The 27,069-nt window shown below is 44.1% G+C and overlaps 1 protein-coding gene across 5 annotated transcripts in view; it reads right to left on the bottom strand.

Annotated features, from left to right (window-relative positions):
• Positions 1-27,069, bottom strand: part of HS6ST2 (heparan sulfate 6-O-sulfotransferase 2) — a 290,716-nt gene that overhangs the window by 17,463 nt on the left and 246,184 nt on the right. For 4 of the 5 annotated variants that reach the window (XM_067023438.1, XM_067023437.1, XM_067023439.1 and 1 more), the window contains one exon: positions 23,149-23,235. The exons of the other annotated variant lie outside the window; for it this stretch is intronic. In XM_067023438.1, coding sequence (XP_066879539.1) covers positions 23,149-23,235 — 87 coding nt within the window. The remainder of the gene's footprint in view (positions 1-23,148; positions 23,236-27,069) is intronic. 5 annotated transcript variants of the gene reach the window in all.

Here is a 27,069-nt window from a genome sequence, read left to right as displayed (position 1 = left end):
AGGCGATAGAGGGTAGTGGGTCATAAGCCACTAAGACTTATCAGTCATTTAGATGTCAGAGGGTCTAAATGACCTCTAAGATATCCCTCTTGTAAGTTTAATAATCAGATCTCACGTTGGGGAGGGGGAAAGGTGGTGTGCAGGGCATGTAAAGAGACGGGCATCAAGTTTTGAGGAAGAAACAGGAAACTAAGAAAGAAAACTGAGTACACCAAAGGCAAATGTGGCAGCCTTAGAATTTTTCTGGGGCTAAGGACCCGTCAAGAATCTCTGGTTTAAAAGTGAATGTAAAAGCAAAGATATAAAGGGTAAAGCACGAGGCTTTGCAGGGAAAATTGGCAGACTGATTTTTCATTGAATAATGCCCACGATGTATCACTAAGTTACTGGTCCAGACGTACCTTCCATCCTATCTCTGCTCCCCGGCACATGGACTCCCACACGCTCAGCCAACCAAGCTCTTCCTCCTTGTGCCTTACAAGCCGCCTCACGCCTCTGCTTTTGCTGGTCCCCCAGGCACACTGCCTGCTCCTCTCTACCTCTCTCCAAACAGGTCTTCCCCAGCCTTCCTTCCTCTTGATGGCCATAGTTGAAGCAGCCACACCTTCCTTGGAGTCTGTAGAAAGGGTTATCTTGACTTCTCTCCGGGGACTCTGTTCATCTGACTTTGTGCTGTTGGTGTTCATGTCCAAGTCCCCTTTTCCCTCCAAGGCCATGGGCATCGTGGAAAGAGGGCAGGACTGGGTCTTCTTTATATCTCTTCTCCTCTCTCCCCATGGACGTAGCTGACCCCGAGTCTTGGGAAGCAGTCAGCCACTGATAAATACTCTGTACTTAAGAGCTCTGTCTCTGGGGTTAGAAAGTTCCGGAAGCAAGCCCCAGCTATGGAACCTTGGGCAAATTACTTAACCTCTCGGTCTTGGTTTCCTCAGCTCTAGACACCAATCTCACGGTGTGGTGATTCTTCAATGAGATAACCCATGTAAAGTGCTTAGCACGATGCAGGTCGCCTGGTACGTGTTCCCCAATTATTTGCTATTCATATTATTTTTCTCTTAGCGAAATGTGCAGTCCTCTCAGGGTCCCTTTATCAATCACCCAACAGAGACATCATCCCAGAAGCAAAGGGAATCGTGTCAGGAGGGTTTGTTCAATGCCCAGACTCACACTCTAATTACAGCAATATTTACCTCATCAAAATGCAGGGAAAGACAGGAACTGGTTTCAACCTGAATCCAATATTTCTGGGGCCCGCACGCTGAATGCTGCCGAAGTCTCCACTCCCTGAGCAGCGGTTTGTAGAGATGGAATAGCGGCAGTTTTTCATTTTCCAGAGTCCACTCACCCTTCCAAGAATCTCAATGCCTCATTGATTCATAATACAGTGCATAAAGATTTCATTTTTCCTGTCCACAGTGATACATTATGGAAGCAATCTGTTTTGCCACTGCAAAGTTTGCTTAGTAGAAAAATTTGGAGTTTTGACATTCAGGAAATTACAGTCATCTGTAAAACACGATTGATATGCCAAGGCTAACATTTTCATTGCACTCGCAGAGCCAGAATAACTATGATAAAATATGTGTTACCCCACACACGTTTCAGGATCTTTTAAGGAAACATTAGTTAGCTCTGAGAGCCCCTCCCAAGGCTCCTGGACTGTAATGGCTGCGCCAGTTAGCTGTTCACCATTCACAAGGGTACCTCCATTGACCAAACCAAAACTCGGGTCCTCAGAGAAAGCAATGGGCTAAACATGTCTTCCGACTCGGCCTTGGCTTGGAGGCTGGAGCTACATATTCTTATGCCACCAGGTTAAAGACGTGAAAGAAAATCAAGGAAAATAAGCTAAAAATATTCCATCCCATCGTGGAATCGTTAGCCAGCCACAAAAGGCCCAGGTTTATATTAGTTAGAACTAGAAGTTGAAGGCTTACCAAAGAAAAAGTAGACTGTTCTATATCTGCTCTCTATATTTTTACACCCAAGCATTTCTTTGTCTCTTTCTGGGTACCATTTTCAGTGTTAAATGGCATCAGAAACCCGAGTCTCTGGAGTTATCCACCCGTTCAACTTTTGGTTTCGGAATGATACATGCAATTTAGCTGAGGGGTGTGGATGATCTTTACGGCCGTATTGATGCAGCTGTCCGTTCAGGCTGGGCTATAGGTTACGGGCAGCTTTTACTTGGTCCTTATCCATTGAGACCCGTGGGAAGTACACATGCAAATGGTCTGGTTCTGGGGGCAAAGGGACAGATGCCACTGCCCTTGACATTGGAAACAGCTTCGCATGATTCCCTGTCTAACCACAGGTCACCTTCTTTAGGTACTGAGGAAAGCCTTTTGCACAAAACATATAAGTATGCGTCATGGACCAAGCAAGTCTTTAAAGACCTCAGAGAAGGGCTTCCCTGGTGGCGCAGTGGTTGAGAGTCCGCCTGCCGATGCAGGGGACGCGGGTTCGTGCCCCGGTCCGGGAGGATCCCACGTGCCGCGGAGCGGCTGGGCCCGTGAGCCACGGCCGCTGAGCCTGTGCTCCGCGACGGGAGAGGCCACAACAGTGAGAGGCCCGCGTACCGCAAACAAAAACAAAAAAAACCTCAGAGAAGTCCTGCGTGCACTCATTCTCAGTTACAGCAAGTGTTCACGGACCCTTTACTAGGCGTGAGTCTGAGTGATTAACATGGAGTAATTCATTTACTTATTCTCACCATCTATGTGGCAAGTGATAGTACTATCATCCTCTTTTTATGGATGAAGAAACTGAGGCACAGAAAGATTGAGCAACTCCTTCAAAATCACACAGTTATAAGAGGTGGAGCTGGCATTCAAGCCTCCAACAGGGTGGCTGTAGAGCTCACGCTCTTGACCTCTATGCTGTCTTGCCTTGCTTAAACGTTTTGGGGGAAAAGCCCTCTCTTGTCCTCCTGAAGCTCTTGGATACTCCCTCCCCCTTTTTTTTTTACATTGACAACGCATTCTCCTCCTGCCCCATGTTAAGCTTCTTGCAGCTAACAACTTAGCCTCATTCATTTCCCAGTGGCGGTCGCACAGATGCTAGAGAGGCAAAGCTAAAGCCAAAGGGGGTGGGGAGGAGGAGAGAGAGATGGGCTCCAGACATACAGTTAGGCAAAGAGCATGCCGACCTAGGAGCATTTGGACCCACCAGCAGGGGGACCCGAGGAAAAGCGATTTCTCAAAAGGGTGTGAAGGATCCACTTGCCCCCCCACTGGGCTTAAGCTTTGCGGGGTACCCATATTCGGGGTTCCTGGATTCCATTGCTCCCCTCTGGTCCTTATTTAAGCTGATTTGGCAACTAGATGAGGGAGACTGAGAGAAAGGGGAACAGAAAGGACTCATCAGGAGACTAGGATGAAGGGAAGGAGAGGTTAGAGGAGTGGAGAAGATGGAAAGGAAGAAAGCAGGGTCGAGGGGTTGGTAAGGAGAGGAAAGGATGAAGGGAGAACAGAGGAAAGAGCAGAGAGGGAGGACAAAGTGGAACACAGAGGAAGTGGGATGAGGTGGGGTGTGGAGGTGCCTAGGAGATGGGGGAAGGGAAAGGCAGGTGGAGGTGCTCTCCCTCCTGCCTTCCTGTGATCCAAAGCCTGTCCACACGGGCTCTCATCTTTTGTTACTAGGCATCCTTGGTCCTTGAGCACTTGGGTGCCAGCGCAAGGCTCTTCCCGTGCACCGGGCTCCATCTACATGACCTTGCCCTTTCCCTTCTCTGAGCAACAAGTGCAGTTAAGAGTCAGTACTTGACTCTTTTCCCTGAATTTTTACACATGCTATTTTTTAATGTATTTTATTCAAGTAGAGTTGATTTACAATGTTGTGATAATTTCTGCTGTACAGCAAAGTGATTCAGTTAGACATATGTATACATTCTTTTTCATATCCTTTCCCATTATGGTTTACCACAGGATATTGAATAGAGTTCTCTGTGCTGTACAGTAGGACGTTGTTGTTTATCCGTCCTACATATAATTGTTTGCAGCTGCTAATAAGCCCAACTCCCAATCCACATGCTATTTTTTTTTTTTTTTTTTGGTCTGTAACTAGGCTATATACGCTTCAGGGGTTGAGATCAGCCCTTACAGCATTATTTCTGTCCCCAAATCTCTCTCCAACCATTACAGGAAATTCTTTGAGCATTTGGGTGACTGACATATTTAGTCTCTTATCATCATTAGCTCATATTTATTAGCACGTACTTTATTAGGAAGGAAATAAATATCCTTGCAGGTATGGGACACGAGACAGAGAGTTTTTCTTGGGAGGAAAGGCACTGTTTGGAGGTTGCAGGTGCTGGGGGAAGGGACCACAAGCACATCCAAGGGAAGAATGGTTCTAGGTGCCCCACATAATTCACTCACTTAACAATTCCCCCAGAGTCTATCTATTGTATAAAGCGAGAGATCCCTGATATATTCCTGTCCTTACATAATCCTTTTTCTCTATTTATATGATACACATGACTCAACTTTAAGAAATAGTTCTTAAATACTCCTAGGCACGTGTAAGAAACCTAGGGCTTTGGAACTAGCAGCCTCGGGTCTCTTCAGTGACGCAAGGGACTGTCATCCCAAGGGACTGTTTCCAGAGATGATTCTCCCAGCCCCTGTGGGTTGTTGAGAGAGGGAAGGGTTTGGCAGACCCGCTAAAGACAGGCACCCAGAGTGCCCTGGTCCCACTCAGTAATGAAGGTGGGCTTTCCTTCTCAGTCCCTCTTGCTTCAAACCTACACCAACTAGGGCCGTATTTCTTTCAGTACAGCCAGTCTTCAAGACTTCAAGAAAGCAAGGCTTTTTCTGGGCTCTGGAGGTGCAAGCTGGGGGCAATTCCAACACGGCTCTCCCTGGCTGTCCTTTCTTTCTTTTCTTTTTTCTTTCCTCTCTTTCTTCCTTTCTTTCTTATTGAAGTATAGTTGATTTACAGTATTGTGTTACTTTCAAGTATACAGCAAAGTGATTCATATATATATATATATGTATGTATGTATATATATATATATATATATATTCTTTTTCAGATTCTTTTCCATGATAGGTTATTACAAAATGTTGAATATAGTTCCCTGTGCTATACAGTAGGATCTCATTGTTTATTTTATATATAGCAGTGTGTATCTGTTAATCCCAAACTCCTAAATTACCGCCCCTTTCCCCTTTGGTAACCATAAATTTGTCTCAGCTCCTTTCACCAAGTTCTCTAGCTTCAGGGATTCAATCCCTTACCCACTTAGCAATTTTCCTCATTCCTGTCCCTAGGTGGTTTCTTTCACACCTCCCCCTATTGTTCTGTTTCCTCCAATTCCAGGGTGATCGATGACCCACTAGGCATTTACATTTACAAAGCAATTGCATTTACATAAGATAGCTCTTATCAAGAGGCCAAAAAGGCACAACTATAATACATATATGATAGGGAGAGTGCCTATTCATCACCCACTTTTACAGTGCCTTCCAACAGGATGGACAATTCTAGGAACTGGTACATAAGGGGAGAGAGCCCTGTAAAATTTATCGCTAAAGGTAATCAATGAGTTGCAACTAATGCGCTCCACACCTCGAGGTGAAAATATAACAAAAGTATGGGGAAAACATATTTACTCCGTAAACTTTGCTGAATTTAATTTGTGCTTTCATTGATTTCATTTAATACAAAGATTATATAATCAGGAAGTCAGTAGCGATTGAGAATACCAAGCCTAGTCTGCACCCATCAGGGCATTTTGATAATATCTAGAAATGGCAGGAGATTCTCATTTAATTGAATTGGAAATGCAACATATATTAGCTTACAGAAACTTAATCAGTGTGATCAAATTAAAACGGGCCACTCAGACATACCATGCTGATTAAGGCACTTGCAAACACTCCACAATTATCAGAGATTTGTGGTGTCAATGATTTAAACTCAGGTCTTTTTCTCTGGGGATTCAGCCCTGGACCTTTTTTTTTTTTTTTACTAGACAATTAGAAAACTCCATCCTTTATTTTGAAAAATGTTGCAATAGTATTATTGACATTAATTCTCAAAGAATGCAGAATAGTAAAGAGCATGTGCTGCTGCTTAGTTTTTTCTTTTAACAGTCAATGACTTCTCTTTGGGATGCGGATCTTTAATCTCAAAGCTTTAGCTCTTGGGTGTGGTGCTGAAGTTTGGCAATGGTAAAGTGACCATTTTTTAATGTACCAGAGGAAAACTCCACTTTTCTGCTTTCTGCAAAGCAGCTCTATGTTTTACTTAAAGGAGTTTGCTTAAAGCCCTATTCCAAAAGCACTTTGAGTGAACTGGCTCGTTGTCCTGGTAGGAGACTACAGAAGTAGGCCATTTCTTTTCAATGTGTTCTTAATAGACCATTATGAGCATTAGCTTGGGACATGTGAATTACTCCTCCCCCCCGCTTTAAAACTCATCTTCCCAACCCACCACCCTTAAAATGCAGCAGTAGTAAATTACCTGGAAAGGATCTCCTGTTCCTAGCTCCATTCTTTGTGTGAATAGTGGTGATGGGGCCTTGTCTAGCTATTTGTTTCTACTTTAGTCAGCAAAGCCAGTGCCTACATTAACAGCAGAGAACATGGAGATTCAGAGAGGCTAGGTGACTTTCTTAAGGTGGCAGAGTTAATAAGGATCAGGTCTGCGGCTAGAATCCCAGTCTTTCAACTTCCAGGGTTTTCTTGTTTTTCTCCCATCAATGCTTGGGCCCAGCCCAGTCTCAATTAGGACAAATACCAAGTCATTGGAATCTGCCTTAAAAGGATGGTGTACTGGGCTTCCCTGGTGGCGCAGTGGTGGAGAGTCCGCCTGCCGATGCGGGGGACGCGGGTTCGTGCCCCGGTCCGGGAGGATCCCACGTGCCGCGGAGCGACTGGGCCCGTGAGCCGTGGCCGCTGCGCCTGCGCGTCCGGAGCCTGTGCTCCGCAACGGGAGAGGCCACAACGGTGAGAGGCCTGCGTAACACACACACACACACACACATACACACACACACAAAGATGGTGTACTAAGGAATAAGCCAGTCAGTTAATGAAGATAAGGACTACTGTAGGGATAGAGCAGAGGAAGATGAAGAGGAGGAGGGGAATTGTGTGCTGAGATGGGGTAGGAGATCTGACTTCCAACAGGCCTGGCAGCAGCCTGCTACGGCAAGATGGTTAGAACCAACATCCACCAAAAGCACGATCAGGCATTATTTCCCAGACACTAGTTTGGAAAGGCAGGGACAAGTGATGGGTTAAAATAAAGAGGCCTGCGGGGCCAGAGCATCCCAGAATCGCTCCCTGCACCTGTCTGTAATCTCACAGGCTCAGGGGAAAGCCAGGAGTCCTACACTTGGTTCGATACCCAAATCCCCAACACAATTCTCTTTGTTTAAAATAATCTTGAGGGTCTTCAAGATTCCAGGAGAAGGATTCACTTATTTATTCGTCTGTTCATTGAAAACATAGGGCTAAGTCATTTTAACATTTTCACGTATTGAGTTACAGTGTGTTAGTGTTCTACCCTTGCAATAAGATAAAACAAGAGAATAGGCAGTCTTTTCCTGAGTGTTGCAGACACTTTAGTCTGTTTCCTATGGACAGTTTACAGAAGTGTCTCATATCAGTGCATACACTAAGAGCATGATGTGCTCTGGAACGCTGTGGAAGAGAAAAGAATTCCACCTACTCTTCCTTAAGGAGCCATAGCCCTACGTTAGCTGGAGAGATCAGCAAACAGGGGGAAAGTGAACAATAGAATGCGAGCTGTTACTTCCAGAACGTTGTCTTTTATTATGCAGCACGCACACTCCTCCAGCTGCGGCTCTGGTTGCACCTTCTTTACAGAGCACACCACTCTGTGCCTTGAATTCTAGGTACTGCGTCTATCAGCATCTTCTCTACTTGAAAAATAAGATGCTTGGGACTTCCCTGGAGGTCCAGTGGTTAAGACTGTGCACTTCCAGTGCAGGGGGCACAGGTTCGATCCCTGATTGGGGAACTAAGATCCCATACGCCGCGTGGCGCGGCCAAGGGAAAAATAAAAACGAAAGAAAATAAGATGCTTAAGAGCAGTGACTCAATCTGTTTCCGTTTCCGCCCTGCTTTCTCCACCTCCTCCCCTCCTTCTCTCACATCTACCTCTCTACTCACACCTATCACATACCAGATGTACAATATTTGCTGATTGAATTAACGAACACATGTTAGTGCCTGGTTAAATGCTAAATGGATATTGTTCAAAAGGAGGACGGGATGCTCTCAGGCTGCATCAGGAGAGACGTGAAGGAGGAAGAGGCATATTAACTGTGTTTTACAATATGAGTAGTAACAATAACTCCATTTAATGAGCGCCCATGTGGACCAGAATATCTGCATAAGTTATCTCACTGACTCCTCAAAGGATCTCTAGTAGAGAGAGGTCTAATTATTACCCCCGTTCTATGGATGAGGAAACTGAGGCTCAAAGACAATAAGTAACTTGTCTAAGATGCTAGAGCTGGGATACGAACCCATCCCCAATCTAACTGAAAGACTGAGCTCTTTCCAACAACTAGGATGTAGACAGGTGTAGACAGGTCATTCAAGATAGGTGCAATGGGGGAATCCCCTGGCCGTCCAGTGGTTAAGACTCTGCGCTTTCACTGCTGAGGGCCCAGGTTCTATCCCTGGTTGGGGAACTAAGACTCCACAAGCCACATGGTGCAGAAAAAAAAAAAAAAACCTTCTGAACTTTTAAATCAGAATACACCAAACACAATTATATAATACTGTCCTGAGGCACTTCCCTGGTGGTCCAGTGGTTAAGACTTCACCTTCCAATGCGGGGGGGCACAGGTTCGATCCCTGGTCGGGGAACCAAGATCCCACATGCCGTGTGGCACGGCCAAAAAAAAAAAAAAAAAAAAGATAGGTGCAATGGTATGAAAAAAGAAATGGAATGTGGCAGACGAGGAGACCAGTATAACGAAGGGCAGGCCTGGGCTAATGATGACACTAGATAGTTGTGATAAAGCCGAATTAGTCAGTGAACATAAAATAAAACACTAGAGAGTGAGTTTAAAAATGATAATAAGGGCTTCCCTGGTGGTGCAGCGGTTGAGAGTCCGCCCGCCGATGCAGGGGACACGGGTTCGAGCCCCGGTCCGGGAAGATCCCACGTGCCGCGGAGCGGCCGGGCCCGTGAGCCACGGCCGCCGAGCCTGCGCGTCCAAGGGCGAGGCCACAACAGCGAGAGGCCCGCGTAACACAAAAACTAAATAACTAATAAAATAACATTTCAAAAATAAAAATTATAATAAAATTGTGTCTAGGATTATATAGAATACCTACAATGGGTAAATATTAGAAAACCTTCCGAGCCTTCTAACAGAATTCAAAATAACAATACAGACTTTCGCCTAAACACCCGCCTGAGAATGTTTTCCGGGAGAGGATGGCTTCAGCGACTAAAATCATCCTGTTCCCAAAGCTAATGGTCTTTTCCTCCCCTACAGGTTTCATTACAGCCTAGCACAGAGGCCAGTTTAAGGAAATGGAGTGGAGATGGTGTGTGTTCATTTAGTCTTCAGAGCAAAGGCCAATTGGAGATCATTACTCGAAATCTGTGGCATTTTTTTCCCCTCCAAGTATTTCAGGGTCAGCCTGGGTTTAGGGCTGTAATCTAGAGAACAATCACCTGTCAGTCTGCTTCCTTTCATCTGTTCAGAGCCATTTGGCCATAAGACGAGAAGTATCTCTTTTTTCAATTTACTTCTTCTTTTGTTTTTTGTTGTTGTTCTTAAGAGCTTGCAGAACTGAGAAAGGGGGCTGCCAGACTGCCCCAAAGCCGGAGCTGCTTTGCTTCTCATTGGGAGCTGGGGAACGGTGCACAAGGGCTGGTAGCCCATACTCTGCTCCCCCGATATCCTCAGGCTGGGTTGGACCAATGGATATCAAACTCATTCTAAGCAGCAGGGCTTTAAAAAAATGAAATCTAGTCAGACCTCGATATATATATATATATATATATATATATATATATATATATATATAACAGATTAAAATGGAGTCACTCAGGAAGAGGTGGAGTGGAGGCCTGGAGCCCCATCTATTTACCACTTTAGACTCCCCATTACCCCCACTTTCAGCAGGCTCTGAGGTCCTGCCTCTGAACCCAAGAGCTCTTCAGAACATAGATTGAAAACCGCTGGACTACACAAAGGTAGGATGCGGTTAAGTGCACCGCAGTGGCTCTGTGAGCCCAAGTAGCCTCTTTAGACTTCTTTTTAGCTCTCTTTCATCTGTTAGAAGCCAAAATCGGAATGGAGAATGGTGACAGGATGAACAGGTAGATTCCTCACCAGGAGGCATCTGCGGATGGGGGAGGGTGGGGCGGAGAATAAACCTTTTTCTTGGTGCTCCTGTAGCTTAGCACAGAACGCCTTGTCCATTGTAGGCATTTGGTAATGAACGGGAACAATGACTCCGACTTTACGAGAACGATGAAAAACGAGTCAACAGCCATCCACAATACCATGCATTTGTTTCTTCACAGACCCAGATATTCAGGTAAAGAAACCCACAGCCTCCAACATGAACGTGTTTACGAGGACAAAGCTGGCTACGTCTAAGTAGCCCCTGAACTGTGGATACTAAAGAAGGAAAGTCGAGAAGTGAATATTTGGTGTCACACCGGTCACATGGTTGTGAAAAGGCATGGTGGCCTGCGGGGTAACAGGGGCACAACCACTGCAGACCTGGCAGAAGGAGAGTCGACGTTCTCCGGGAAAGAGTCTGAACCTGTCAACTTTTGTCCCAAGTTCCTGAAAACACTAGAAAGAGTGTATGTGGGACCAGCTGTTTTTTGAAAGGTCTTTAGAGACATGCTGTTGCTTGTTTTCACACCCTCCTAGGGCTGCCAGGGGTAGTGACGAGAAGGATTATCTGCATTTCACAGGAGGAGCAGTCTTGGGAACGGGACGTGGGTGGGTGGAGGCAGCAAACTATTTTCTGCCGAAGATCACAACTGAAGCAGGTGCCCTGGTGCCTACTGCGAAGGCACAAAAGAGCCTGATCACCCGGGAAGGTTCCATAGGCATGAATGGGAGAAACAAAGGTAAACAGGCAGAGGCTGAGTAGAGAGCATCTCATGAAAGCCCGTGGAGAACACATCTCCTCCTCAACGCTGAGAAAAGAGGACACTGTTGAGGCCCTTGGAAACAAGCCCAGCGCTCTTACTTCTGTCATTATGCTCTTTGATGCCCCCAAATCAAAACTCTTTAGATTCCGAGGCTTGGAGAATCACTGCCCCCAGCTCAGGTCCACAAGCCAGCCACACTCAAAGCTTGTCTCTGCTGGGGTGCCTGGACGTCCACCCTGAAGGGGACCTTTGGGATTGGAGACGATCCATGCCACTGAAGCAAGTGATGAGCTCTCCTAGAACCAACGTCAGGGGGCAGTTTTCAGATTAAATGAGAAAATGCATTCATTTAAAGCACTTAGAATAGGGCCCGGTGCTTCGCTAATGTTACTGAGGCTACTTGCTTATTACTCTCGGGGATTCATTACCAGCCCAGTGGTGACCATCCCAATGAACTCATAGAGCATATATCATTATCTACAATCACGATAAAATATCGTCATTTTTTGCTTCACAGTCACTCTCTAAACTTCAACATTATGTTCAGCATTTTGTAAAAGTTTCTTCAATTTTCTTATAAAAAACTTTGAGCTGGTGGTAGGGTGCAAATTTGTTTTCCTTAAAATCAAATTATTTGACTATTAAAAAAAAGAATAGGGCCTGGTGTGTAAGAAGCACTCAACAAACGTTACTGCCTATTTAAAAATTCCTGGCCCTTGTTATAGTTGGCAGTCGTTTACTGCTTTTTTTTTTTTTTTTTTTTTTTTGCGGTATGCGGGCCTCTCACTGTTGTGGCCTCTCCCGTTGCGGAGCACAGGCTCCGGACGCACAGGCTCAGCGGCCATGGCTCACGGGCTTAGTTGCTCCGCGGCATGTGGGATCTTCCCGGACCAGGGCACGAACCCGTATCTCCTGCATCGGCAGGCGGATTCTCAACCACTGCGCCACCAGGGAAGCCCCGTTTACTGCTTTTGTTGCGAATGAATTCTCTAAGTTCTACCTGCGTGTAAAGTATGTTTTGCTTTTTTTGGTCAGGTACCTAGAATTATTTGACTCAAATTGAAGAGTAGCCTGCTCTCGGGCTTTACGGAGTAAGGAAAATAATTTAGGATTTTGAGAAAAATGGTCCCTGGTTTCATTCATGGCTCTGCCACTTACTATCTATGTGGCTTGGGGCACAATATGTCATTTCTCTCAGCCTGAGTTTTCTGAGTTTTCTCTCAGCCTGAGTTTTCTCATCTGTGAGCTGGAGATATAATTCCTGCCTCATACGTTTGTTGGTAAAATTAAATGAGATAACGGACGAGAATGCTCTTTGCAAACTATAAAATACTATAAAAGTAATGGGTTCTATTTAGTAGTAGGAATTTGGGGCTTAAGCAGACTTGCTTCCCTCCCGCCTCACATGCATCCCCCAATTTACTCTGAGCTTTGCAGACAGTGATGGCCAAACATGTCTCACGTCTGCCAACCTGCATAGAACTAGTTGACACAGAATAGTCAATTGACCATTTTGATTAAATTATCCAGCCAATTCAAGCAGTCCATTTTCTCAGCTGTCCCCATCTCCATCCACAATCAATCCCACTCAAGTGACCCAAAACTGTGGCTTGTGATATCATATAAATATATCCTTCAAGCAACGTGATGTTCTTCTTGGACCACCTTCACCACCCAGGGATGCTAGGTACCTGGGAATCAACTTGTGCTTCAAATGCATGTGACATCTTAATCATCCAGTACAAATGCTACTTCAAGCAAGCAATAACAGACGGTGGCCTGAATTTTATAGCATCATCAGCATTTTCTGGGCAAAATTTATAGTTCAATCATCAGTGAGCTGAGTCCTGCCTCATTTTTCTTTTCTGTTTAATCTTTAGCAGACAACCATTCTGAAAACCCAAAGCATGTGTTGTAATGAAGCAATGGCCATTGACCAGTAATGTAGTATGTATTTCTGTCCACCCCACTCCTCCATTCTCAGATTGTGTGCACCCAACACACATAGTAAAGAAGGTGTCAAAGCCAGGTGTTGGTGTGGGGTCCCAGGGAAGAGCACCTTTATCTTCAAGTTGAAATGCTAACAGGAAGATGGGATTTCACCACATTCCATGGTGTCTGAAGAACCTTCTACCTACTCAATACTCTTCCCTCCAACTAAGGCCTCCAGCAGCAGGACCAGTCTTCTGATCCTTGTGAATGTAGGTCTAATATAGTCCCTCAAGCATAAAGGGCATCTTCAGAAAGGATGGATGAACTCAGCCTTGTGGGACAAGCCCAGACACAGTTGGAGTCTTGGCCCCATCATCTATTACCTACGTGACCTGGAACAAGTCAATGTCATCTCAGATTCCTTGTCAGTAAAAAGAGCTAATTAATAATAACCTTTGCTTTATAGACCTATTGTAATGATTAAACAAGATAATATTATGTAAAGCACTTTGCACAATGCCTGACACATAAAAAGCACTCAATAAATTGTAGTTAATAAAAAGCATTATTATATATTTCCTATATGTGAGGAATGGTTCTAATTTTTAACTGTATTACCTTATTTAAATAAAATAAATCTTTCCTCAAATGTCACCTTTCAGTGAGGTCTTCTCCAACCACTTTATTTAAATTTACTAATTTCCTGTCTGCATCACTCTTTATCTCTCTGCCTTGCCTTTCCCCCCTTATAAGTTATTCCCTTTTAAAATACTATATAGTTTACTTAATTGTTTAATGACAGTATCCCTCCATAAGAATGGGCATGAGGGTAAGGAATTTTGTTTGTTTTTTTCTTTGCTGTGTCTCCAGAGCCTACAATAGTACCTGGTATCTCATAAGCAATCAATCAAAGTTTTGAATGAATGAAGAATTTAATCCTCAAGAAAATCCTATGAAGCAGACACTATTAGTATCCCCTTTTTACAAGTGAAGAAATTGATGCACAGAGAGATAAAGAAACTTACCCAGGGAAGGGCTGGGATTTTAAAGCAATGACTGGGCTCCAGAGTTTGCCATCTTAACCATTATACCACACTGTTTCTTTTAAAGAACTCATGGAGGGAGAGAGGGGAGGAGAGGGGTGAAGGGAGAAGGGAGAGAAAAGAGAGGGAGAAAATACGAATGAGAATAAAGGGAAGAGTATATGTGATTCTATTTTTCATTGTGTTTTTTGCTTTTTGTTTTCCTCCTCCTCCCCAGGATAGTATCTACTTTTTCTCTGATGAAATTTCTGTGCAGTACTTTGGGAATCTAGCTTTGACCTTTTGATAAAGGCAGTGATCATTCATTTGTCCCCAAAATATCATCTTTAGAGGACACTTCCATTGTCCAACTATCACTCCGTTGTTTTAATGTGTCTTTTTTACAAAGCTAAACGGGTAGGAATTATTTACACACCAAATAACTCAAAGCTATTCAATACCATACCAGAGGTTCTAGCCAGTGCAATAAGGCAAGGAAAAAAGGCATCCATATTGGAAAAGAAGAATTAAACTGTCTTTACTCACAGGTGACATAATTGTCTATGTAGAAAATCCAATGGAATATTCAAAAAAGCTCCTGGAACTAATATGTGAGCTTAGCAAGTTTGTAAATATAAGACTGGTATACAAATATCAATTGTACTTTTATATCGTATAAATCATACTAAGTGAAGTAAGTCAGACAGAGAAGGACAAATATATGATATCACTTATATGTGAAATCTAAAAAAAAATAATACAAATGAACTTATTTACAAAACAGAAACAGACTTACAGACATAGAAAACAAACTTATGGTTACCAAAGGGGAAAGGTGTGGGGGGGGATAAATTGGGAGTTTGGGATTGACATATACACACTACTATATATAAAATAGATAACCAACAAGGACCTACTGTATAGCACAGGAAACTCTACTCAATATTCTGTAATAACCTAAATGGGAAAAGAATCTGAAAAATAGATACTTATATATGTACAACTGAATCACTTTGCTGTACACCTGAAACTAATACAACATTGTAAATCAACTATAGTCCAATATAAAATTAAAACTTTATAAAAATAATGGAAACTTGGGGAAAAAATTAGAAGTTAAAATAAAGGATACTATTTGCCATAGCATCCAAAGTATAAAATAATTAGGGATACATCTGAAAAAGTTCGGAAAAACATGTACACTGAAAGCTACAAAACACTGCTAAGTGAAATTAAAGATCTCAATAAATTGAAAGATACAGTGTCTTCATAGCTTTTAAGACTGAGTGTTGTTAAGATGTCAGTTTTTCCCAAATTTGATATATAGATTCAACACAATGCCTGCCAAAATCCCAGCAGGTTTTTTTCTTTTTCTGGAAATTTATAGGCTGATTCTAAAATGCATATAGAAATTCAAAGGACCTAGAATATCCAAAACAACTTTGAAAAGGAAGAATGAAGTTGGGAGACTCACACCATCTGATTTCAAAACTTATTATAAAGCTAGAGTAATCAAGACAGTGCAGAACTGGCATAGGGATAAAATATTGATCAATTAAGAATCCAGAAATATCTATATATATAATTGATTTTTGATTTTCAACAAAGGTGCTAAGGTAGTTCAATGGAAAAAAGATATTTTCCTTAAGAAATGGTACTGAAACAACTAGATATCCATATGTAAAACAAAACAAAACTTTGATCTCTACCCTGCACCATATGCAAAACTTAACTCAAATTGGAAAACTGCCCTAAATGTAAAACCAAAACTACAAAACATCTAGAAGAAAACATAGGTGAAAACCTTTGCAACTTTGGGTTAGGGAAAGATTTCTTAGATATGCTACCAAAAGCATAATCCAGAAAAGAAAAAAAAATGATAAACTGGATTTCAACAAATTAAAAATTTCTACTCTACATTTAAATACTTCTACACTCCAGATTTTTAGTCCGTGTTGGATTTATAGTAATTATATGGATAGCACAATAGTTTTGCCCTGTTTTTCCATATTCTTTTTTTAAAATTTATTTATTTATTTATTTATTTTTGGCTGCGATGTGTCTTCATTGCTGCGCGTGGGCTTTCTCTAGTTGCAGCGAGCGGGGGCTACTCTTCGTTGTGGTGCGTGGGCTTCTCATTGCGGTGGCTTCTCTTGTTGTGGAGCACAGGCTCTAGGCGCGTGGGCTTCAGTAATTGTGGCACGCGGGCTCAGTAGTTGTGGCTCGCGGGCTCTCTAGAGCACAGGCTCAGTAGTTGTGGCACATGGGCTTAGTTTCTCCGCAGCATGTGGGATCTTCCCGGACCAGGGATCGAACCCGTGTCCCCTACATTGGCAGGTGGATTCTTAACAACTGCATCACCAGGGAAATACCCCCCATACTCTCTTCATACTGCAAACCATAGTGGGCCATGTTTCACTGATTATTTGTCTGAAAAACAACAGGTTTGGCCTGGAGGCATTAGAAGATGCCATTGATTTAGCCTCTGTAATTCCTTCAGCTCAGAAAGAGCTAGGCTGAAAGCTACAAATATTGGGGTATAAAGGCAAGATGGAGCATTGATAGATAGTTGGATGGGGGGAGGATGGAGGAAGGGAAGGAGGAAGGGAGAAAGAGAGGGAGTTCTAGACGGAGAGAGGCACGGATTGCAATAGGGAGACAGAGATGGAGAGAGATGTGTTAACTCAGAGGAAGACGGAGGAATCCTATTCAGCATACCTCTTCTTTGCATTCCTAGGCCTTCTCACGTGAGAGAGAGGGGTAGAATTCCAGCCAGTACCTGGGAAGTGGACGTAACCCTGAGGTCCCCCGGAGCAATGCCAATGAGAGTTCTCAACCATGTATGTCACAGAGGAGAAAGGAGTTATTGAGGACCCCTGCTCTAGAGAGCAGCATGTCGAGTCTGTGATTTTGTGCAGCAGGTGAGAAGGGGGAAAAAAATGACGCCTGCCTTCTAAGGCTCCATTAGCACAACACTCTTCTTGACTAAGCTGGAGAACCAGGATCAGCATGACCAGTCAAATATTTAGGGCGATATATTATGTTAGTTAGTATACTCTACATCCTAACCATCACAGAGATGCACGTGTACCCCCTAGGAAATATTTCCATAACTGGACTGTTTCTTCCTGGATCTTCCAGTAATTTCTTGTCTCACTCAATCTGTGGGCATTATTTATGTATTGCCAGTGGTGCTGGGGCATCTGCTTCCCCATTTCTCAAGCTGGCAAAGCAGATAACCAGAGGTCTGATTTGGTCAGGATCAAACTGGCTAGGTCACACTGTCCCCAGCTACAGTATGTTGGCAGCGGAGGCAAGCATAATCACTAGTTGACATTTATTAAGCACTTGCCATGTGGCAGGCACTAGAAGAGCCTTACTTGGATTTTCTTTTATCCTCACAATAGCCCAATGAGGTAGGTACTAAGCTAATCAGTGATAGAGCCAGGATTGACATCCAGGTCTATCTGACTCCAAAGCTGATGGCCTTTCAAATACACACAAGGCTGCATGATTAATTTATTTAAAGAGATCTTTGAACAGCCCCATCTACAGTTGGTTAGCACTAGGTGAAACCTCAAACGATGCCAAGCCTATGTGTTATGTACCCCTTGTTACTAAAAGTCCTTTTCAAATGTCTTATGTTACTTTCCTGCCTAATGAATGAGTGTACTTTCTGGGGTAGATCTGACGTTTTTGTTGTGACCAAAAGTCTCGCACTATCCTGGCTGGGGAATATTGGAGGGGAAAGGCAATTCGGCTCTAAATGTACCGATCCTCGGGCACACTCCACTTCCAGTTGTTCTTAGGAATACATTCTGAAATTGGCTTATGTTTTTGTCATTTGCTTTTTTCTACAAAGGAGCAACAGCAGAGAGGGAGGGGGAGGAGGGGGTGGAGAGAGAGAGTGTGTTTGGGGCTTTGGTTTTTCACAAGCTTTTGTGATATTAGACTTAGTCTAATCATCATCATCATCACATCAAACTACAGCGCTTATTTGAAAAGTTCAGTACTTGACCATTTGATTGCTATGCTCATACAGCATCCCACCACTGTGAAGTGAAAATACACACACACACACACACACACACACACACACACACACTCTTTCATACACAGAGGCAAAACGAGGGGTTTTAGTGGTAGTCACAGCCTACTGTCTTAGAAGAAATACATGGCTCTCAATGAGAGGAAATGACATAACCATGAGGTCATAGTACGCAGGACATGGACTCCAGGAACGCACATGTAAACAACTCAATCTGAACATAAAACTGCACCACACTGACTCCACACAGAACAAGCAAGACTTCGCCTCTTCTCCCTAAAGCAGGAAAGTTTTCCCTTTGGGTCCTGCCAACCGAAACCAAAGGACTGTTGGTGTGTTTCGTTTATTTATGAAGCTATGTGCTCCTGACTGTGCCCATCTAGACACTGCTGAAAAGATAAACAGGCCTGTCCGTTATGAGACAATTTTGGCAAAAACAGCTTGGAGCCAGTCTTCCTGTGGCATCTGCTACCAGGGTCGGCTCTGGGTAGATGTGTAACGTGAGCAAGAATTGACTTGACCGTCTCCTATTCCCCTTCTGTGCTCTTTTTTCTCCATTTTAGCATCCCCTCCCCAGCTTAATTCATGTAAGCCAATATTTATGGAACTGAATTCAACATTTATGGTATCATTTACCAGGCACTGTGCTTGGGTGCTCTGCCCTGGTCCTGCAATATTCCTGGCCTTCACCAGTATTTGACAATTGAACTTGGTCCTTGTCTTTCCATAGCCTGAGCCTATGTGAAAAACACCTCAGGCTGAGAGGTCTGATTCATTTCCAGCGTCATCTGCAACTGCCTGCAATCTAATCTTTAAATTGATGCCTCTGAATGTTACACACACACACACACACACACACACACACACACACACACACACACTCTCAGCCTTGGTCGTCTGGTTTGAAGGAGAACAGCTATAGTGATCTATGAGTTCTCTTTATTGCTTTCTTGACGAAGGGGTGTGTTAAAGGCTCGAGCTAGCTCAACAGTAATATTGAGCAAGGGTAACTGTCCAAACACAACCAAAATGATGTTATTTTGGAGAAAAAGTGAAGTGCTTGAAAAGTACATGCTGTTTCCTTTCATCATCACGACCCCTACAATTTTTTTTAAGTGGAATGATTCCAATTTCTCCCCAAGGGCTCCATTTTCACAGAGGCTACCAGAACCCACCCACACAGGCGTGGTAACGTACAAAGGGCACCGCACTCAGCTGGACATCCTGAGACCAGGCTCCAAGCCTTGAGTGGCGCAATTGGCCGAAGTGTCTTGCTATCTGGGAGCAGAACTGCAGCCTACATTGCCGCAGAAAGAGCACAGGACAAGTATTAGAAAACCAGGATTCTAGGCTGACCTCTGCTATGAACTAGACGCGTGACTCTGGGAAAGTGACCGACCCTTCTTGAGTCCTTATCTGGTCAGCAAAAGTGTTGGTCTCACGGGACGTGTGAACATGTTCAGATACATAAAGAAAATCTGTAACGGCTCCTTGTGGCTACCATGTACGTTCCGTCTTGACAGTTTAAGGGCTTGCTGGGAATAACCCAGTGGGTCAGGAAAAGGATTGACTGTGGCTTGATGTGTCAGACAGAATAACAGCTTCACATTATCGAAGGGAACCAAATTAAATATGGTGGCCTGGTCTGGCTGGTCTCCGATTAACCTCTGCCAAACCTATGCTTCCTGATCTCAGTAGTATGGCTCTGCACTGCTTTTTTCGCCTGTCCTGTCAATTTGGCTCACTGTTCGCATAGAAGAAACTGCATGTACCTCCCCGAAAGTCACTGCCAGGGTAGTCTGGCTCTGCTGCTCAGACATATCCCATTCCATCTGTTCCTCCCTGAAACAGAGGGCTGGTACCCAGCTTCAGATCCAGGCAATGAAACGGAGCAAGCAGAATGACACAACTTTCACGCTGTAGGTTTCTTAAGCTACTCGGCATGCTACGCTGCATGTCAGTTGGCCCCAAATGGATTGAAGTTGGAAAAAAAGACAGAAGTGGCCATTCGGTTTTAGCTTTGACCTCATCCACAACTTTAACTTGTTTTTTTTATCAACATTAAAGGACTCTGTCTGTCTTAGTGACTAATTTGCATTTTCCTCTTCTGACCTGGCCTTGCCTCCTGAGGGGTAAGTGGAGAAAATGAATGGGTTCAAGGGTCACTTCTCAGAAGCTTTCGTTGATATCCCCACATGATGTCTTCCCCACCGACAGCCTCCCCCACCCCCGCCCCGTGACTGCCTCACTGTAAACACCATGTTGCCATCCTCTGTCCTCTACAAAGACTGTGAGTTCCTTGAGGGCACCTATTGTATCTTGCATTTGTCTCTGTGGCCCAGGGTCTAGCACAAGGGCACAAAGTAAAAAGCTCGATAGATTTTACTGATTGATATTACTATTATTGGTGCTAAAGAAGGGTTTTACCAAAATTGTTCATTGGGAGACCCCATGTAGGCACACAGTATCCTCTCCAAGCCTCGATTTCCTCATGTATCAAATGGAAATAATAATAGTGCCGACTTCCTGAGCTTTGGGTGGGTGAGAATTAATGACACAAATTGTATCAAGTGCTCGGGGACAGAGGTTGGCCCATAGCACTCACTCAACACATACTAGTTGTTACTATTTTTAGTCATGAGGTATATTTGAGGCTGCTTGACTTGTCTTCAAAAAAGAGGAGGCCAGTTTCTTTTCAGAGAAGAAAAGAAGACACCTTCTGTCTCCCGGCCTGTATCTGGCCTCAAAATAACAGAGGAATTCTTAAAAACTGCTCCATATCCCCCTGTCATGAGGTCAAATAACATGAGAAAATCCAGCAGGACAGCCCCCACCCTGGATGCTGTCCACTGTGAAAGGCACCACGGAGAAAACCCCGGGAAGCAGAAGCCCACCCAGCCCCCTGCCTCCTCTCCACACACTCCCAAACCCAGGAAGTAACCACTGTCTCTGAACTATAAGAACACACGCGCCTAAACATTGATAGACACTGTTCTAGAGAGTACGGTGGGATAGCCTCACCATATTCATGGAAAGTCAGTACTGCTGCTGTTGACAAAAATATCCTGAGGAGAAAATGTGCAGAAAAGAGTTTAAAAAAAAACCAACAACTTCCCGCCAACTGATGGGAGATAAGAGAAAGGGAACGTGAAACATATCCTTGAGGAGAATACCGGCTATTGGAGAACTTTTTAATCTTCATTAATAATCCCCGAAAAGAAAGAAAAATTGCCAAGAACCAGCACAATCTGTGAGTCACGTACATGGCAGATAACAGACACCTATAGCTCAGAATGTGCGGGAAGGGAGGCCCTCACCATGGCAGAAGTTTGGGAGCTGTCCAAATCCAGCAAGTGGGATATAAGATCATATTTATCTACTTAAGAATGTATTTATGCAGGCCTCCTACTGTTAACAAGCCGAGTATGCTATTAGCTATGCGTTCTGTATGTCATCTGAACTCCAATTATACCAACTGCTCCACGGGGACTCTTCATTCACAAGGTAAGAGTCTGGGTTCCCGCAAAGCCAAAAGAAACAAAACAATGCTCCTTTCAAAGTGCAACAGCAATCACAAACATCCCTAATTATACATCAGGGTCTAATAAACGGAGACTGTGCCCTGCGGTTGTCAGCAGGACAGGTGTGTGCAAGATACCCAGACCAGGGCCTGCCGTTCCTGCAAGCATGGAGTTCAAAGCGATTCTCCAAGGCCATCTCTGTTAACCGCGGGCGCATGCTGACGATGAACTGGGACTAATTTGGAAACATTCAGCTGCTTGGGAATGTGTGTATCAGTTCCCTTCCTTCATCATTTATTCAGCATTTTGATTGTGGTGCTCAGCAATAAATAATGAAACGAGTTCTAACTGCTCTGAGATTTCATCTTCTGTCTTCACCACTGCTTTCGATATTCTCCAAGATAGCCCACATTCAACTTTATGTGCAAACCTGAAATGGTATACAGGAGGAGAAGGGAGAAAACAAAAAGGGAGCCAATAGCTCTTTCACTTTGGGAGTTGAAAATAAGATCATATTCAAAGTGCAGCATTTATGGTCCAATGCTGAAAACATAAAATATATGACCATTACAAATTCACCTTTCGTGGCAAAGCCATGCTCTTGTAGTGATAGGTCTTAGTGCTAGATTAGAGCTCTTAACATGATGAAGGCATCTTTCGTCTTCTCCTAGATGCAGGCTGGGTTCTCCTTGGGGGCTGTACTTTTGCCCGTCACAATGCCCCACAGCCCTGAGACAGAGGGCTTACAAGAGGACCCGAGTCATTCACCAAAGGGCTGCAGCCACTTCGAAGGGGGAACGCCTAATTGGAGGTATGTCATCTCCGTGGGATCACACTGTTTCAGACGGCCATTCTCCGCTGAATCCAAAGGGAGAGGTCGGCCAATGTTGCTTTCTGGAATCAGCCCAAAGAGGTAAATCTAACATCACAAATATTCAGCCAATACAAATTTTTGGCAACACCAAAAAGACAGTTTCGGGTAGGTCACGGTACGGGTTAGTCGCTAGGAAAAGAATACACATATCATGTACATCAGTGACATGGTTACAATGCAAATGTAATTAAACCAGGATAGTTACGGAATGGCTTTCCAGAGTCTTCGAAATCCACCCCAAATCTTAGTGTACGGGTCAAAGACAGATTTTCATGGATTTCACAAATCATAAAATGATTGATCAGTGCCGCTGCTTCTTCTTTCTTCAACTTTTGAGACTCCCAGTCCAAATCTTGCATTGCTATCAGTCCTTGCCCATCACAATCAGCCCTAAAAGCTATCTTTCCAAAGTCATCTCTTGACTTCCCCATCCCTCTCCTCCCCCTTCTTTAGTTCTTCATGCACCCAATATTCCTGACACATCCCTTACTCATTTAAATTCCCCAGCGACTAGCCCAAAGCAAAGCACACAGAAGGCATTCCGCAAATCATTGAATGAATATGAATGAATGACAAAATGAGGACAGTACATGGCTTTGTGACAGCTATGTTGGATGCACAGGGGCACTTTTCACTTACTTCCCATTCTTAGATGTGTTCCGGGCCTTTGTGGATGACGGAGAGTTGGCGCCTGGATTAGTGTTTGGAGAACCCCGTCTATCCTTACTATACCCACAGAAAGAACAGAAAAATATATACAACAATGACCACAGAGACAAGAAGAAATTAGTTATTTCATTTAAAGACTTTCAAGGTGCCTCTCTTTCAATATCTCAATCTCTCTCTCCCCCCCGACCCCCCGCCACCGTGTGTGTGTGTGTGTGTGTGTGTGTGTGTGCGCGCGCGCGCGTGTCTCTCTCTCTCTCTCTCTCGCTTGTCGAAATAAAGCGTGATCTTATCCAGTGCTGCCCTCCAAAGGTACAGAGAGTGGGAACCATTGGTCAAGTTCAAACAAAGCTATTCTTCTGGCATTCAGAGCTTAAGCTGGTGGATGCCATTAGTGACAGCGCCACAGCCCAGGCCCCAAGAGAGGCTCTGGCCAAAAAAATAATGTATAAAAATAACTAGACTTAACATAAAATCCTTTATTTCCTGTCTCTGGGTTCTCTGTACTTCAAGTTCAGTTCTGAAGCTGCTGACTTGTTGTGAAGTACGTGGATGCCAAATGACTTCTAAAAGTCTTTGGGAGATACTATCAGATGAATTAATAATTTTCACTCATACTGTTAACATGGGAAGGCCGTGAATTCAGATATTCTTTCAGGAGAAGCACCGCCTGCTTCATGAGTAATTGAATTTAAATCTCCACCTTCAATAACTCCACAGCTTATGTCAAACCTTGGAAACAATTACGAAATAAATCACTAGGAAGGTCTGCTTAATCTCTTCGGGTTAATAAACGCAGACAAATTAATCACTTGAAGGTAAACAAAAAGGAATAATTGATTGGAGGCTTCTTGATTACTTTATTCTATTTTCTTTATCAAACTATTTTTACCATTATCTTCAGTTCAGCTGCTCTGCCTTGAAATTATTACTTGACTTCATCTCCAGATTTCCATGGAAACCAATTCAAAGCCTTTTCCCCCACTTGATGATGTGTGGAATTATTTATCCTGATTTCATCAGAAAGATTTTTTTTTTTGTTACTAAGATCTACGTCAGCATAACCTTTTATAAAAAGTGAAGGTAAAAAAGAAAAATGCATGTCTTGGCTTTCAATGAGTATAATAGAGCCTTCCAAAGGCACAGAATATTGTCTCACAGAATGTCAAAGAGCTTTCCAGATATTTATGAATCTTTTAAGTACCTCAGAAATAGATGCCTGCAAGTAGCTGTATTTAGATGTGGGGTGAGGTAGGGTGAGAGGGTGGGTCACAAAAGAGATTCTACCTCACATCCATCAGCTTTAAGTGGCTACGTGGATGTGACCAGAACAAGAGATAATCATGGGTTCCTGACGATTACCAAGGCAATACAGATGTGTGTGAGCCCAGGGCCAATCAGACAGATAGCGAAAGTTCCAGCAGGTAGGATTCAGTGTCCAGGAGGGCTCCAAAGCAGTTCTCTGAAGTGGGAGTCACCAAGGTGAGCTCCAATCCTTCTGCTGGGGTGGGTGGCTCTGGAGAGAGTAGGTGCACGGTCTGTCCCCCAGGAGGTGTCAGAAGCCCGCTGAGACAAAGTGCTGAAGAACTCATGCAGCACTGCCCCTGCCCATCCACGCTGACTTCCTGGCAAAGAACTCCTTAACCATCGCTGGGACCATAGCAGCTACCATCCTCACTCAGAACCCCCCTCAGAAACGAAGTGACAACTGACAAAAGACTGGAACTCAGAAGAATTCAAAAGTGTCCCTTCCAGAAGGCTGCTGCAGTCCCATGCAGAGGATGAAATACGCTGTGTGTTGCAAAATTCAAGCGGGTCTCAATTCCCTCACTTCCACACTCAGCTCACTGGCCACTGAGCCTTCCTCCTCCCACCCCCTCACTCAAACTGGAGGCAGTGGGAAACTTTGCTGGAAGCCTTCTGAAACAAGGGATCTTTTGATCTTGCAGGCTGCTAGGCTCAGAGTAGTAGGTGGTCATTCAACACCCTGTCTCCCGAGTCACTAAGTTCGGGCATCCATGTTCTTTTGAATAAAAGACACCCATTCCCAATACAGACTGCTGTATTCCCAAGCCTGTGCCTTGCGAGCCAAGGGTCCTTTAAAATCTGCATGACAAGTGACCCTCTTTAAGCTCAATGCAGGGCACCGCAGGACATCAGGGAAAGCTGTCAGCTGGCCCTGGCGGCCTTATGAACAGCTGCTTTGGAGGTGGGAGGAGGTGGTGGTCCTGGAGCAGTCTTCCTTTAAGTGACGGAAATAAAGACCCCCTCTGACCAAGTGCCAAATCCTTTAAGGGCAGATCTGAGTGGAATCAACACAAAACTTGCTCAGAGAAAAAAAATCACAGACGGAAGGTATGAAGGTACGGCACCAAGACTGGAGGTGAAAGTAATCAAAATGTTTGTTCCGTGTCAATAGCAGATCCACTGACAGCGGCAAAAGGTATCTGAAAGCGGGGGAGTGGCCAGCAGAATGGTGGCAAGCTTGGATCCTAGGAGTTTAACTCTGTAGATGTACTAAGGAACTGTTGTATAGAAAGGCCGGCCTAACACTAAGGGGAAAAGAGTTCCCCCTCAAAGTTCCAGGCTGAGTACGTAAGTCTGGACAAGATGCTACGATTCGGAAACTTTGAGAAAGAGAGACCCCAAGTTTTCCAGAAGTGCTCCACGAGAGAGAAAGAGAAAATCCTGCAACTGCAGGCTGTCTCTGAGCCTCAGGGATGTGGAAAAACATGGGTCAATGACCCAAAGATTAAGATGCTGCTGAGGACGGTGACCACTGAAAAAAGCATGTGGCAATCGCAGGGACGTATAGGAATAAGCCCTGCCTGCTTTTAGGATACCTGGATGATAATTTGGGGGTATAGGAGATTGCGGGGTGGGGGGGGGACTGCCTGGAATTAGAGCTAGTTTCCAACTTACACATCTGAAACAGGCGCACCCCAGCTGTCATTATTTTGTCTGTCTCTAGACCACTTGTCGGCATTCATCTCCTCTTTGGGTTGCGATATTAAAAGCTACGGCCTGAAATCCCAGGGGGCATGGGTCCAGGCTTCTCCCACCCCTCAGGAGTAGCCATCTTTTTCCCGGGGTAAGATTCTTTCCTCCCTCCCTCACAAGCCGGCCTCATCAAAGCCCTGTGGATACAATTCCAGGTGGGTTCCTGATAGGAAAATTTAATGAATCCCAGCGCTCGCTCTGTCTGCTTGGTCGGCCGGCCGTCAACCTGTATCGTAAACCATTTTCCACCGGCTCCGCAAGTGTCTCCAACACCAGAAAAGTGAAAAATAAAATCCTGCAGTATTATGCACATTGTATCCAGGTGGGAAAACGGTGACAAACCTAACTCTTCAGCATTTTCAAAGTGTTTCTGATTGAATAATTTGATGCTGAAATGGCATCCAGGGTACTTAACCCAAAATGGTAATCAGATCCACTCCAATCTGGATTTTTCTCTTAGGTCAGAGAGGTACTTGAGGGAGAAGGACCTAGCAGTTTCAAACACCCTCGACTCACTTTCTTGATGGGTGGCATACAGAAACTTCTGCATTTCCGGTAGTACTTCGTAAGCTCTGTTTGGCATTAATTCGTCTCAGACCCATGAGAAATAGTTGTGTTGCTCTAACCAAAACAGCACTGAATTTTTAAAAATTAATTCTCAGGGCCCTAGGAATTTGAAATTGTATTTCAGAAGACAGAGTTGGGCTATATAATACTCATTGTCTACATATCTTTTATTCGGCACTTAGCATGTGGTGCCTGTAGTGTTGTTTATATTTTACTGTTTATCCATGTCTCCAACTAGCTCTTTTAAGAGGGAGTTCCAAAAAAGATTTGTTGAACAAATCAATGAAAAAGCTGCATTTCGGCTCAGTGGAAAAGGAGTGCCTGTAT

The sequence above is a fragment of the Kogia breviceps genome, chromosome X (assembly GCF_026419965.1).
Source record: "Kogia breviceps isolate mKogBre1 chromosome X, mKogBre1 haplotype 1, whole genome shotgun sequence".
In the NCBI taxonomy this organism is placed as follows: domain Eukaryota; kingdom Metazoa; phylum Chordata; class Mammalia; order Artiodactyla; family Physeteridae; genus Kogia; species Kogia breviceps.
This window is presented reverse-complemented; position numbering and strand designations above follow the sequence as displayed.